The sequence below is a fragment of the Mustela lutreola genome, chromosome 13, assembly GCF_030435805.1.
Source record: "Mustela lutreola isolate mMusLut2 chromosome 13, mMusLut2.pri, whole genome shotgun sequence".
Taxonomy (NCBI): Eukaryota; Metazoa; Chordata; class Mammalia; order Carnivora; family Mustelidae; genus Mustela; species Mustela lutreola.
The window spans coordinates 78,574,314-78,588,698 of NC_081302.1; the positions used below are offsets into that span (position 1 = coordinate 78,574,314).

Sequence of the window (14,385 nt, forward strand, 5' to 3'; positions counted from 1 at the left end):
TTTTTTTTCCCAAGAGTTTATCTATTTGTTAGAGAAAGAGCATAAGCAGGGGGAGGGCCGAGAGGGCAGAGTGGGCAGTGCGGGCAGCAGGCTCCCCGCTGAGCAAAGGAGCCCGGTGCAGGACTACATCCCAGGGCCCTGAGTTCATGACCTGACCCAAAGGCAGATGCTTAATTGACTGAGCCACCTGGGTATCCTCACAGATACAATTTCACACGAGCCTACAGATTTTAGCAGTAAAGGAAAAGAGAGAGATTTAGTATTGTTTTCTATTGGTTCGACCGTACCTGCTACACCTGGGCTCTCTCTAGTAGGATCCCCTTTTTCCTCACTCACAATCCTAATGTTCATTTTCCAAAATTGGTAGCTATTGTTATTCCTATGTTTCTGCCTCATTCCTCCATATCTTGTAAAGATAGGTCATCAGTAAAATCTATTTGGTTGCTGGTCTTTTGATGGCTTTATACTATGAAAGAATTTTTCAAACTTAATCAAAAGGCTTGAGCTAAACTGGGGCATAATTCAAGATTGCTAATTATGTGTTTAACTAGAAGGATGGTCATTGAAAGCCATACATAATATGCTGACATTTTAAGTAACACTTCACTATGTAGGAGGCACTGTATTGTATATATTTACATGGGCATGTATGTGTATTTATTTAAATTGAGGCACATTCTGGTTAGTGACCTGTGACCTGACATCGCTGCATTCATAGGAGGTAGAGTTGGAATGTCAACCAAGACAGGCCATCTCTAGCGGTCACATACTTAACCACTATGCTGTGCTTCCTCCATTAGATCACATCTCAATTTAGAGAGCTGATAGGGGTAAAACAAAATTGAAATCAGTTATGGCCAAAAAACATACAAAAAAAACAAACCCCCTAAAACAAAACAAAACAAAAAGCCCCAAACCCATTACAATTAGGTTCGCTGCCTCTATTCTTTCCTGGGCCTACTATGACTTGTGTTATGATGTGAATTACTCACTTTGAACTTTTGACATAATTAATTTTTTTCTATAACAGAAACGACACATGGCAGACAAATTAGTTAACACAAAGACGGTGATAGGTAAGATATCAGATGAAGCTTTTATTCCCTTTCACTATAAAAAAATATCTAAATTGACCAGATACATAAGCTGTGTTTCATAACATTTTGTTATTTAAAGAAATATAGGAAGCAAAGAACAACCACCATCAGGAAACTGTTTCCTATATGTGAGAATCATCAATTATGTTAATTAGAATAAAATAAATGAAAAAAGATGGGAAATTGGAATATTTGGGATATGAGCAATTCTTATGTCAATAAAAAAGATCTGGGTGTTACATAGTCTCTCTCAGTCCTAATTTCAATATGTGCTAACTTTGTAATTGATTAGAAATATATAACTTTGCTTTTCAGGCCATCAGCCAGTATCTTAGCAAACTGTTTTCTCTCTAGGATCAGGAGTAACTTAACATAACTTTACATAATAGTCATCTATTCTTATGTTAAGTTACATTATATCATATTGTTCTATTTTGGTTCAGTGCATGTGAACACAGTTTACATCTCTTTCCAGTTTATTTCAAGGTTTAATTAGTGAAGACAATAATTTATAAAGAAACACATTTAGTTTTTTTGAAAAATATCTCTTATTATTTTGGACTTTACCTAATTCAATTGTTACAGTTAATACACAACTCTATGTTTTCCAGTGTTAAGAGAGAATACATGGAAGACGATTATGTGGAAAGAGGTAAGAATGTATTTTAAGTGAGTAATCACCTCCCATATTGAGAGTTACAGATTTTTATCTCTAAAACATGTCTTCAAGAACTATCATATTATCCTATTTTGTAGATGAAGAAGGAAGTAGAGGACCAAAGAGAATAACTAATTTGCTCAAGGTCATACAGCCCTGAAGTGGTGAAAAAAGGCTTTAAATCTCATTGGTTGGAAGTCTGCATGCTTTCTAATGTGTCTCTGTGTTACTTTTGTGTCATTGACTGGAATATTTAGAGATAATGCTTCTTCACAAGCTGTTGCTCAGGGTACAAGGTAACCTTACACAGAGACTACCTCAGGGAATGTCTTCATGAATATTTGCCCTTGGGGTAGAAGTTAAAGGCATGGGGGGCTAGATACTTTGTCCTCATTAGTAATTCCTTGCTGACCAATGTAAAAGCCTTTGAAGACCAATAGTAAGAGTGTTTTGGTCTCGAAGTATCATCAGTATTTCTTTCCCTGAGAGAGATCAAGCAGGAGAGTTAATCGTGATTGCATTTTGCTCCTCTCATTGGGACTAAGAGAAAAAAGTCCCTGAGACATCTCTTCCTGGTTGGCAGAGTCTCAGGGGAGAGGGTTGGGGAGAGAGGACAGGAGTGTGGCTGCAGTGGGGGCAGAGGCGGGGGGACTTTTATCTGCAGAGGGTTGATTACATGATTGAGGTTTTTTCTTTTTTTTTTTAATACATGATTGAGTTTTAATTTACCGCCATTGCCTTCCACTGGAAGAGTGAGTTACACAGCTAGAGCCAAGGACCAGGAATTCTTGTCTCTCTGACTCCTTTTACCACCTGTACAACCAAATGGAGCACTTTATAGATTGGGTGTTTACAAAAGGAAAAGGGAGTTGATTTGGGGGTCCTGTGGGCAAAAGAGAAAAAGTTTGTAAGAGATGACCACTCTTAGGGAAACCTGTTATCCTATGTTATCTGTTAACTCCCTGTTATCAGATCCCCGGGGGGCATAATCTTCTGTGTCAATATCGTTTCTGGGGGGGAAATCTAGTTTTAATTATAAAGTGTCAACTTGTCTCATTCTAGCCATTGTGAGATCTTGCTGTTAGTTGTTTATATAAGCTACAAATGCTTTATTGCTCACTGCACTGTGAACTTGAAGTAAGTTGTGAATGTTTAATTGTCAATCCTTTTTCTCAGCATTTATGGACACTTACAGCTTTTAAGTTTCTCTCCTCACTTTGATCCAGAAGTATTTAATTAATCTCTGCTGTATTAATGAAGATAGAAATGATCTGTATAATCATATTATGAAAAGAAAAATAGTCTCCTTGTTCTTTTCCTCCTCAGAAAGAAATTATTATTTTTTTCAGTATAGTCCAGAAATTGGTTTAGGAGTGAACTTTACCCTCTTCCTCTGCCTACCCTACCTCCCTCTGCCCCACTTTTCTAGCTGCCCAGGAAGGGCCTGCCAGTTTTAAGAGCTGTGTCCTCAATACCTAGCACAGTGTAAATGCTCAAGGGGTTAAAGAAAAAGTACACAGGAAGAAAGCATTAAAAACTCATACTACTTTCTTCACATATTGTTCCTGGTATTTACATCTTTCTCTTTTAGTTACAAGTTAGAATTCCTTCATACATTCAGTCAACAAATATTGATTGATTGATTGACTAATGTGTCAGGTGGAGGGAGATGGGCATTTTTTCTGCTCTGCATGGAGCTCACAGACCAGCAGAGAAAAGCCCACCATTAGGCAAGCAATTATGGTGTGATAAGGTACGAACAATGCATAATTGCAAAAACAGTACTATCAATTAGTCTGTTTATCAACCTTGCTGTAAGGACCTATTTAGCCAGAATGCTTCCATCCAGTTAGGCAATAATTCTGTTGTTTAAAACTTAAACTGTCCCTGCCGCCCCTTCCCCAGGGGACTCACTTAAAAACAAGTCCCGGAAACCAGTCCCAGGTAACAAAGCCCAAATACAAGGGTGGGTCAGGCCAGGTGGAGACATCCGATCAGTGGGGGTCTGCATACTGTCTCCCTAGTTACCAAGGAGTATGGGCACCACCCTCTGGGCGCCTTTTGGGGGCCAATTCTGACCAAGGTGAAGGCTAGTTCAAATGTCTACTAGGGTAAATTGTAATTTGGTTGGTCACTTAGCATGACTGTGCAGCTTTCTCTGTGTGTTACAATTTCATTGGCTACCTGTGCGTGGCCAGGCCCAACCACATGGCCTTTGCCCTTAAAGCTAGTCTGTGAAGCAAAGAGGGGTCGCCCTCTCTGTAAGAGGCGTGGCCCCGAACGTTCGGTTTGGTTATTGATGCTTGGTGCGAAATAAAACTTTGCTTGACCTTTGTTTTGTATCAGTCTTGCTCCTTTAATCACGGACCCATTATTGGGGGACCCAACATTGGGGATCCAACACTTGGCACTATTTACATTTTGGGGCCAGAAAATTCTTTGTTGTGGGTGATTGTCCTGACCATTGTGAACTTTTAGCAGCATCCCCTGCTTCCACCCACTAGTTCCTAGTAGCATTGTCTCCTAAAACCCGTGAAGTTGTGGCACCCAGAAATGTTTCCAGACATGGCCAAATGTCCCTAGGGGGAAGGGAGGAGACACCTGCCCCCAGTTAAGAACAACTCTTTTAGAGGAAAGACCCTCATAAAACAAAATTGTTCTAATGTAGCTGAAGTTTCTTAGCATGGCTCCAGGATTTTCACATCCTAATTTTTCTTAAGAATATTTTATGCATTTTGACTCTATTTTTGCTTTTTAAAATTCATGCTTCTGTGATTTCTTTCCTGGTTTAAAAGGTAAATGTGGGTGACATTGTGAAGGCCTCCAATGGACAGTTCCTTCCTGCAGACATGGTTCTGATCTCTTCCAGGTTCGTTGTGATAGTGGGCATTCAATAAGCTTTTTTTTTTTTTTAGGTTTATTTATTCATTTTAGAGTGTGCGGGGGAGGGTGGCAGACAGGGAGTGAGAGTCTCAAGCAGCCTCTGTGCTGAGCTTGGAGCCCCATGCAGGGCTTGATCTCACGACGCTGAGATTGCAAGCTGAGCTGAAACCAAGAGTCCGGAACTGAACAGGTTGAGCCAGCCAGGCTCTGCCATTTAAGGAATTTTATTCTGAATTAGAAATTTCAAGAAAATCATAGGCCTTCCCTTCTCACCCCTTTCTCTATCCCATTCTCTATATTATAGACCAGCAAAGTTACTGCAGAGTTGAGGAATTAGCAAAATTTTACCGTGAAAGGTCTGATAGTAAATATTTTCAGCTTTGAGGGCCATGCAGTCTCCGTTGTAGCATCAGAAGCAGCCATAGGCAATATAGAAACAAATAGGTGTGGACATGTTCCAATAAAACTTTATTTATAAAAAGAGACAGGGCCCAGAGTTAGCCTGTGGGCCATAGTTTGCTGACTGCTATTCAGTACTTTTATTATCTTTTCTTTAATTTTGCTGGACATATTTTTTTCTTTCCTAATTGTTAGATTAATTCCATCACTTCTATAATTTCTACAGACATTCAGCAAATTTAAAATATTTACACTTATGATCATATTTTAATCTCATAGCTATTCTGAGGTGTTCCCTTTCTATAAACAAAGTGCCTCACATAGAGAAGTAAGTGATTTTTTTTCAATATCATTAAGTGGACTCATCTGAGAACCAAGTTTAAAAACACAGCCTCTGTTGTTTTTGTAGAACTATATCGCTTTATTCATTGGCTGTTTTGGAGGAAACTTACAGAGACTCCCTGCAATGGGTATTTCCTTTCCATGAGGTCATGTCTGACCACCTCCCCATACGCTTCTATGTTGGGCCCCCTGGGGAGCTTGGCTGTCCCCTCCTTCATGTTCTCTGTAAGGAGAACACAGTCTGGGGCATCTGTGGGTAAGAGTGGCTACAGTCATGAACACCACTGCGTTTGACATGTTGGGTAAACTCTTTACCTAGATCAAGTCATAATCACTCAAAGTGATTAAAAAACAAAAGTTCCTAGCCTTCTAGACACACATCCTCTTGGAGCATGAAGAGATTTATTGGGAAGAGAGATTTGTTCTAGAGCCATTGTCTAAGCTTCTGGAAAAGCAATAATACCAATGCTAGTTCTTATTCATACCAGATACACTTTGTTCTTTTGCCATCAATGCATTAATCCATTGGACAAAGGAACTTAGTGTTGCCGACGTGTCTCTCTCTTGGGTTCGGTTAGGAGTATGGGGTTCACCCAGAAGCCAGGGAGGTACATAAAGGGTTTTGTTTCTATCACCTCTACATCATTTGTATGTGTGACTTTCTTTGCCTTTCTTTGTTTCTTTTTTTCTAAAAAGTACTGCTTATATGAAAACCAATCTCTTTGGGGGGTAGGAGAGAAGGAGGGAGAGACAAAAATCATTATTCTTGGACTTTTTTTTCTTGCAAGTCTTACAGATGATATTTTCTAAGTTTTCACCCTGCCCCTATTAAACAGTTTAGACACCAAACACACACACACACACACACACACCAATGTTTATTTGATTGGGCATAAAAGTAAGAAAACCAAATTGAGTCCCAAAATGAACTGAGATCCTAAGAACCCTGAAATGTAATCCTGTGTCAGTATAAGCTTTTTCCCTGAGTGTTTCTGCCAAACCCCAAGACCATAAGTTTCCATTTCATTGAGCATAAGAAGTAGGCGATTCTTACATAAAGGTGAGAACTATACACTTAGTTAAGGGAGAATGAAGAGTAAAAACCACCATGCTGTAGGGGGGCAATATAGAAATGTGCTTGTTTTGACTGGCATAGGGTGGAGGGAAAACATTCCCTGGGAGAATTCAAGCTGGCTCATGCAGATGTGAGCTCTGAATTCACCTTGCCTGTGTGGTGAAAAAATTTTAAGCAGAGAATTTAATGTGATCATGGAAAATAAAGAAGAAACCTCTAATTAGCTAGAAGGAGATAAAACAGAATGGAAAAGGTAATAACCCAAAAGATAATGGCTGACAGTTTTCCAGAATTGTTGAAAATTTGTCCCTTGGCTTCATTGGGTTTCTTGGATCTGAAGCTAGACCTAAATAATAGGAAACATCAGACTAATTTTGAGTGTGATAATCAGAACTATACGAAAGGTGTTCATATTGTTCAGAGTGAGGGTAAAGATATCGATTGGCTAGAAACCTTAAACTCTGGATATTTGTCTAAAAATTTACTTTAATATCTAAAAGATTAGACATAGAGTATAGAGAGCTTCCAGCCATATCAAAGGGGAAAATTATTTGAGAAAAAGAAAAAGCCCTCAAAAGTAACTAAAAGAATAGAAAAAGGCAAAAAGAGGGAAAAATAAAATGCCCTTAATCAGGTAGTAGAATAAATAAAAATCGTCAATTACAAATAAAGCAAATAGATTTCAGAAGTGAAAAAGTATTATAAAATTGTCCAGCTATATGTTGTTTACAAGAATTTCACAAAACACAAGTGCTCAGGAAGATTGAAATGAAAGGATAAAAAAATACATACAGAAAATAGAAAACAAGTCCAGAAGAGATGGTATCACCATTAGATACAATAGACTTTGAGACAAAAAGCATTATCTGAGATAAGATATCATGGAAGAAAAAGAAAAAAAGCCACTTCATAATAACAGTTTCAAGTCACAGAGAAATGTCATAGGTTAAAGATACAGAAAAAACTTAAATATCTACAAGAAATTTACAAACTCAACATCCTACTGGGAGGTTTTAGTATTTGCTTTCAGGAATTGATCAAATGGAGAAAAAAGTCATTATGGTGGTAGAAGATTTGAAAAACATAGCGACAACCTTGAAATAATGGCATGTATAGAGATTTTTGGTATATCATGTATCAAAAAGTGATGTATACATATTCTTTACAATTCTTCACAAATAGGAACACTTGTCAAAATTGTTAGGACATAAGAAAGAATCAACGGATTCTGAGAGACTGGTATTCCACAGGCCACTTGTTCTGACCATAATGCTATTATGTCTGAAATCAGTAATAAAAAGATAACTAGGAACCTTGTATGTTAGAAATAAAACATGCCCCTAAACAACTCATTGGCCAAGGAGGCAATCCTAATGGAAATTGGAAAATACTTAGATTTTAGTAGTTATGAGAATGCATCAAACCTCCTATGATACAGCTAAGTTGACAGACATTTTTAATTTTAAATGCATTCATTAAAAAAAGAAGAAATGCCAAAAAAATGAGCTAAGAATCTAGCCTAAAAAGTTAGCTACAATAGAAAAGAATAAACTCAAAGAAATCAGGCATAATAGAAAAAGATTTTGGAAGTTCTTACTTTGTTTTGTCACTGGCATCTTTAGTAAAGATATATTTTTATTTTGTGGGTATATGGTCTTGGCTGGCAAAATCGATACAGATTGCTTTACTTTAAACTTGATATTCAGTAAATGAGATACAGTCCAAAGAGTAAGACTGAATTTAAGACTAAGTAAACTTTAATGACAATTTTTGTTATTCTTTGTGGCATTTTCCTCCCCAGACAATTAATTTTCATGAGTAAATTGCATTTTACATGGAATAAAATCTGACAAAGCAAATGTTCTTTAATTCAGTGTCTTGATTTCTTAACTGGTGAGGTTAGATAGAAATAGAGAAGCCCCGGGCACCTGGGTGGCTCACGTCATGATCTCAGGTCCTGGGATTGAGCCCTGCATCAGGCTCCCTGCTTGGTGGGGAGTCTGCTTCTCCCTCTGCCTCTTCCTCTCTCTCTCTCTCTCTCTCTCTCTCTTGTTCTTGCTCTCTCTCTGTCTCTCATGAATAAATAATAAAACCTTAAAAAAAATAAAGAAGCCAAAGTGTAGTGTTTGTCTGGGAGCCCCTGCTCTGCCCAGAGTTATCCTAAAGATTTTATTCTCATTATGAAGGCCACTGAGGGGCGCCTGGGTGGCCCAGTCCTTTAAGTGTCTGTCTTCGGCTCAGGCCATGAGTCCTGGGAGAGTCCCTGGGATCAAGAGTCCTGGGATCGCAGAGTCCTGGGATCAAGCTCCACACTGGGCTCCTTGTTCACTGGAGAGTCTGCTTCTCCCTCTCCTGCTGTCCCTCCCCATATAGCTGGTTCTCTTTCTCTCTCTCTCTCTCTCACTCATTCATTCTTTCTCAAATAAATAAATGCATAAATAAAATCTTTAAAAAAAGAAGAAAGAAGGTGGCCATAGAGCTTGAGCCATAGGGAACTCCAATGGACCCATCTTAGAAAATGACAGAATTTTAGGTTTGACTTTAGTTGTGACACTGGTTTGTTCTGAGCTATATAACCTCTTCTGTTCACCCTCGGCCATTTCTCTTTTTGGGATTAAAGAGTAATCACGCAGCTTTGTGAGGGTAGAAAGTTTTCTACTACATAGTGAATTTTAGGCTGGTAGTGTCGGACAGCTAATTTTTCCTGAGACAGTAATTGGAGTTCTTTCCGTTTTGAACAGCCCTTTCAGCTCTTGATGCAGGTCCCGTTTCACTGTTACTACTATTGGGAATTTGATTTTTGGAGAGACGGTGACTCAGTGTTATTTGCTTTATTTTCCTTAGTGAACCTCAAGTAACATGTTATGTAGCAACATCTAATCTGGATGGGGAGACAAATCTAAAAATACGACAGGTAAGGATACCTTTGAAATCCTAATTTGTGCTTAAACTCACAATGTCAAGTTTTGGCAGGTGCCAGTTTTGTTTGTTTGTTTGTTTGTTTGTTTTTGGTTCATGAAGAAAAGTATCTCACTGCTGTTGTGTGGATATGATTCATCCTCATTAGTTATTTACAGGGTACTTTAAAAAGAATACGTAGGAACTAGGTGGTATGGTACTAGTGCAAGAAAGAATGTCCTATAAAACACAGATCATATAAAGGATAACATGCCTTGATGCATATTGTTTTGAGGATATTTTTGCTCTTCAATGGTAAAAGTACTGTCATAATAAATATCATAACTAGATTAAAGGGGTATAAATGAGCTCCGAGTGCATATACCACTGCTTTTTAAATTATCATTTGAATTTCAGAGTAAGTTGGGATAATGAATGGAAGGAGATCGTTTTCTAATTAACTTCTTATTCATGGAAAAAAGATGATCTTTAAGATAATTGAGTCTGCTTTGTCACTTTGCTTCAATAAGAAGTCTTTAAATTTACATTTGATTATTTACATGTTTGCTACTTTAATTTGATTGAACATGCAAAAAAATTTTAGAATTTATTAAAGTAATATATCATTTTTGTAAAAATAATATAAATAATACAGGAGCTTTGTCTATTAAACCTTATCTCCACCTTCCAAATCCCACTTTTATCCCCAGTACTAACTGTTGTAATAGTTTGGTAGTACCCTCTTGATTTTTTAAAAAATGCAATTGTAGACTTCTGTTTCAGGGGAAATGAAGTAGACATACTTTCTTTTTTTTTTTCCGTGCTAAGTACCACTAAAGACTTTGGGCATTATATAGAAAACAAATATGAGAAGAAATTGAAAGAGTGATAGAAGAAGGTAGATTGTGGGGCCTTGGAACCCAGGGAACAACAAGGTGATGAGTCATATATACCTTTTGTCATATATACAAGGCTTGGAACTGAAGAAACCCAAAACCCAGAAAAACCAATTGATACAGACAAAAAAAAAAAGAAAAAAGAAAAAATGCCCAAACAAAAGCCTCCTTTCTGTAGTCAAAGGACCAGCAAAGGGGCAGTCAGCAAGATAGAAAGTTTGAGACAATGACCACTCTTCCCCAGTCAAACACCAGAGTAAAAATTTGGCCCCACTCTCACCTGTGCCAGCAAAGATTGAGTGTGGAGCCTAGAATTTCATCTTTACCCAGCTATTTATTTATTTATTTATTTATTTATTTATTTGTCAGGGATAGAGGGAGAGAGAGTGAGTGAGCACAGGCAGACAGAGAGGCAGGCAGAGGCAGAGGGAGAAACAGGCTCCCTGCCGAGCAAGGAGCCCAATGTGGGACTTGATCCCAGGACACTGGGATCATGACCTGAGCCGAAGGCAGCTGCTTAACCAACTGAGCCACCCAGGCGTCCCTCATCTTTACCCAGCTTTAATGAGGCTTCCAACTCCCCAAAAAATATGGTGTCAGAGAAACCAAGTAGGAAGCCAAGACTTTCATTTTGTAATAAGGATGGTGATAAGGCCCTCCTTTCTTTTCACTGAGTCAGTGAAGACTACATGGACAGCAGTAATAAGGTGCTGCAACCGCTTCAGTCCAGGGAGGTAATGATGGAGGTCTACAGGGGAGCCAGAACTCCCACTCCTGCCCAGCTATAATAAGGAGCCCCTCCATTTGGCTGTCAACAGAGGCCAGGTGTGCAACTTGCCTTTCTGTCCCCCATCTTGCTATAATGAGGCAATACTCCTGTTCCCTGTCAGAGTAGTGTCAAAGGAAGCCACCTAACAGAAAGTGTAATGATATCCGGATCTTATAATACCCCAGATGTCCAGATTTCAATAAAGAGTCATTCATTATGCTAAAAACCAAGAGGATCTCAAACTCAATGAGAAAAGAAAATCGGGGTGCCTGGGTGGCTCAGTGGTTTAAGCCTCTGCCTTCGGCTCAGGTCATGATCTCAGGGTCCTGGGATCAAGCCCCACGTCGGGCTCTCTGCTCAGTGGGGAGCCTGCTTCCCCACCCCCCGCCTGCCTCTCTGCCTACTTGTGATCTCTCTCTCTTTCTCTGTCAAATAAATAAACAAAGTCTTAAAAAAAAAAGACAATCAACTAATGCTAACACAAATATAATAAGATGCTAAAATTATCTGAAAGAGATTTTAAAGGATCCATAAGGAAAAAAGTTTCAGTGTGCAACTACAAACATGCTTGAAACAAATGAAAGTATAAAAAGTCTCAACAAAGAAATAAAATCTGAGCAAAGCAATAGAAGACTTAAAGATGACCCAAATGGAAACTTCAGAACTTAAAAGTACAATAAGTACTTAAGGCATCAAAAACTCTTAAGGGATGAGCTCAACAACAGAATAGAAGGGACAGAGGAAAGAATCCATGAACTGAAAGATAAAACAGTAGCAACTTCCAACTTGAACAGCAGAGATAATAGGCTAAAAAAGAAATGAGTAGAGCTTCAGATACCTGTGGGAATATAACCAAAGAGCTAACATTAATGACATGAGATGCTGGAAGGAGAAGAAAGGGTGCACCTGAGAAACTACTGGAAGAAACAGTGACTAAAACTTCACAAATTTGCCAAAAGACATAAACTACAAATTTCAGAAGCTGGGCAAGCCAAAAAGGATAGACCCAAAAAGCCCATACCAAGACACATAATAGTAAAACTTCTGAAAACAAAGAAGAAAATATTTTAAAGCAGTAAGAGAAAAAGGACCCTATCTAGAGGGGAAAGATCCTTTCTATAACACCAGATTTCTCATTAAAATCCAGGGAGGACAGAAAAAAATGGCATAACATTTAAAAAATGCTGATAAGGAAGAACTGTCAGTCCAGAATCATAGACCCAGAAAAATATTTTTAAAGAATAAAGAGAGAATTAAAACATTCCCAATTGAAGGAAAAAAAAAATAGAATTATTGTCACAGGACTCATTGTACAAGAATGGCTAAAGGAAGGTCTTGAAACAGAAAGGAAACCATAAAAAAGGAACATAAGGAGAAAGGAAGAAGGACCATGATAAACATAAGGCTAAATACAATATATTTTCTTTTTTTCTCTTGAGTTTCCTAAATTATGTTTGGTGGCTGAATCAAAAATCTTAAAATTATCTAATATAGTTCTAAATGTGTGCAAGAAAATATTTAAAATGTATAACAGGGGAGAGTAAAGAAACATAAAAGGAAACCAGGCTTCTACATTTAAATTTGTAAAATGGTGATACAAATGAACTGTGCGAAGTTGCTTATAAATAATGTAATGCCTGGGGCAACCACTACAATTGTTATACGAAGGGAGATACTAAAACACACTATTAACAAACCAAAATGGAATCCTAAAAAATGTTCAAGTAACCCAAAGGAAAGCAAGAAAAAGCAAAAAGCAAAACCAAGAGGACAAACAAAAATCAATAATTCTATTAAATGTAAATGATATTAATATGCCATTAACTATTAGATTAAAGTAATATCTAGTAGATTAAAAACATGATCCAACTATATGCTGTCTATTCAAAATTTGTTTTAATTATAATGGTATAGGCAGGTTAAAAGTAGAAAAATGGGGGTGCTTGGGTGGCTCAGTTGGTTAAGCATCAGCCTTCCGCTCAAGTCCTGAACCCAGGATCTATGATCCAGCCCCATGTGGGGCTTCCTGCTCAATTGGGAGTGTGCTTCTCCTTCTCCCTCTGCCATCCCAACCCCACTTATGCTTGCTCTCTCTCAAATAAAATTTTTTTTAAAAAAGTAAAAAGATGGAAAAAGATATATCATGTAAAGATTAAGTAAAAGAAATCAGGAGTGCCTATGTTAATATTAGATCAAGTAAATACTAGAGCAAATGAAGTTGCTAGAGACAAAAAGGAACATTTTTTATAATTATATAAAGATAAGAGAGTCAATCCAACAATATGATATAAGAATGCTAATGTATGTATACATCAAAAAACAGAACAGCAAATATGTGAAGCTGAAAGTGATAGAACTTAAAAGATAAATATATAAATCCACATTTATGGTTGGAGACTTCAGCAATCCACTTTCATTAATTGACAGAACAACTAGATCAAAAATTCTCAAAGATACAGAACTACAGGCTGTTAATCAACAGATCTGTTTGATATTTATTTATACAACATTCAACAATACCCAACAAAAGAAAGACCCACATTCTTTTCAGTGCTCAAAGAACCTACACCAAGATAGATAGCTGTGTCATGAAATAAGCCTCACAAAATTAAAAGAGTTGAAACCATGGAGAGTGTGTTCTCCAACCATGGTGGAATAAAGCTGGAAATCCATGACAAAGATAACAGAAAAACTTAAAAACCCTTAAAAGGTAAAATGAATAGCCCAATAACTACTAAGAAAATTGAATTTACAATTTAAAAACTCTCCCAGAAGAAATCTCAAGGCCCAGGGGGTTTCCCTGGAGATTTCTAACAAACATACAAAGAAAAATTAACATCAATTATACACAGTGTCCTCCAGAAAAAAGAAGAGGAGGGAACATTTCCGACTCATTTTATGAAGCTGTTATTATTACTCTGATCACCCAAGCTAGACAGAAACAATGAAAAAACAAAAAACAAAAAAGAGTGTAATATCCCTCATGAGTACAGACATCCAACTTCTTTAAAAGTATTTGTAAGAAGAATTCAGCAATATATGAAAAGAATTACAAAAGTTTATTCCATGTATTCAAGGCTTGTTTAATAATTGAAAATCAATCCATGTAATCCACCATTTTAGGCTAAAGAAGAAAAATGATAATATCAATAAATATAGGAAAAGCATTTGACAAAATTCAGTGTCGATTCATGAAAAAAGGTTAGAGAAATGTAGAAATAGAGGGGAACATTCTCAACTTGGTAAAGAACATCTACAAAAAAACTTAGAACTAATATTAAAATATATGTGGTGAAATATAGGTGGTAAAGACTAAATGCATTCCCCGAGACAGGAAATAGGCAATCTCAGCTCTCCCTATTCTTGTT

General features: G+C 37.4%; 1 protein-coding gene across 2 annotated transcripts in view; it reads left to right on the plus strand.

Annotated features, from left to right (window-relative positions):
- LOC131813534 (phospholipid-transporting ATPase IB-like) overlaps positions 1 to 14,385 on the plus strand; it is a 249,604-nt gene that overhangs the window by 30,936 nt on the left and 204,283 nt on the right. For both annotated transcript variants that reach the window (XM_059143871.1, XM_059143873.1), the window contains exons 5-8: positions 1,031 to 1,076; positions 1,709 to 1,749; positions 4,551 to 4,624; positions 9,299 to 9,368. In XM_059143871.1, coding sequence (XP_058999854.1) covers positions 1,031 to 1,076; positions 1,709 to 1,749; positions 4,551 to 4,624; positions 9,299 to 9,368 — 231 coding nt within the window. The remainder of the gene's footprint in view (positions 1 to 1,030; positions 1,077 to 1,708; positions 1,750 to 4,550; positions 4,625 to 9,298; positions 9,369 to 14,385) is intronic.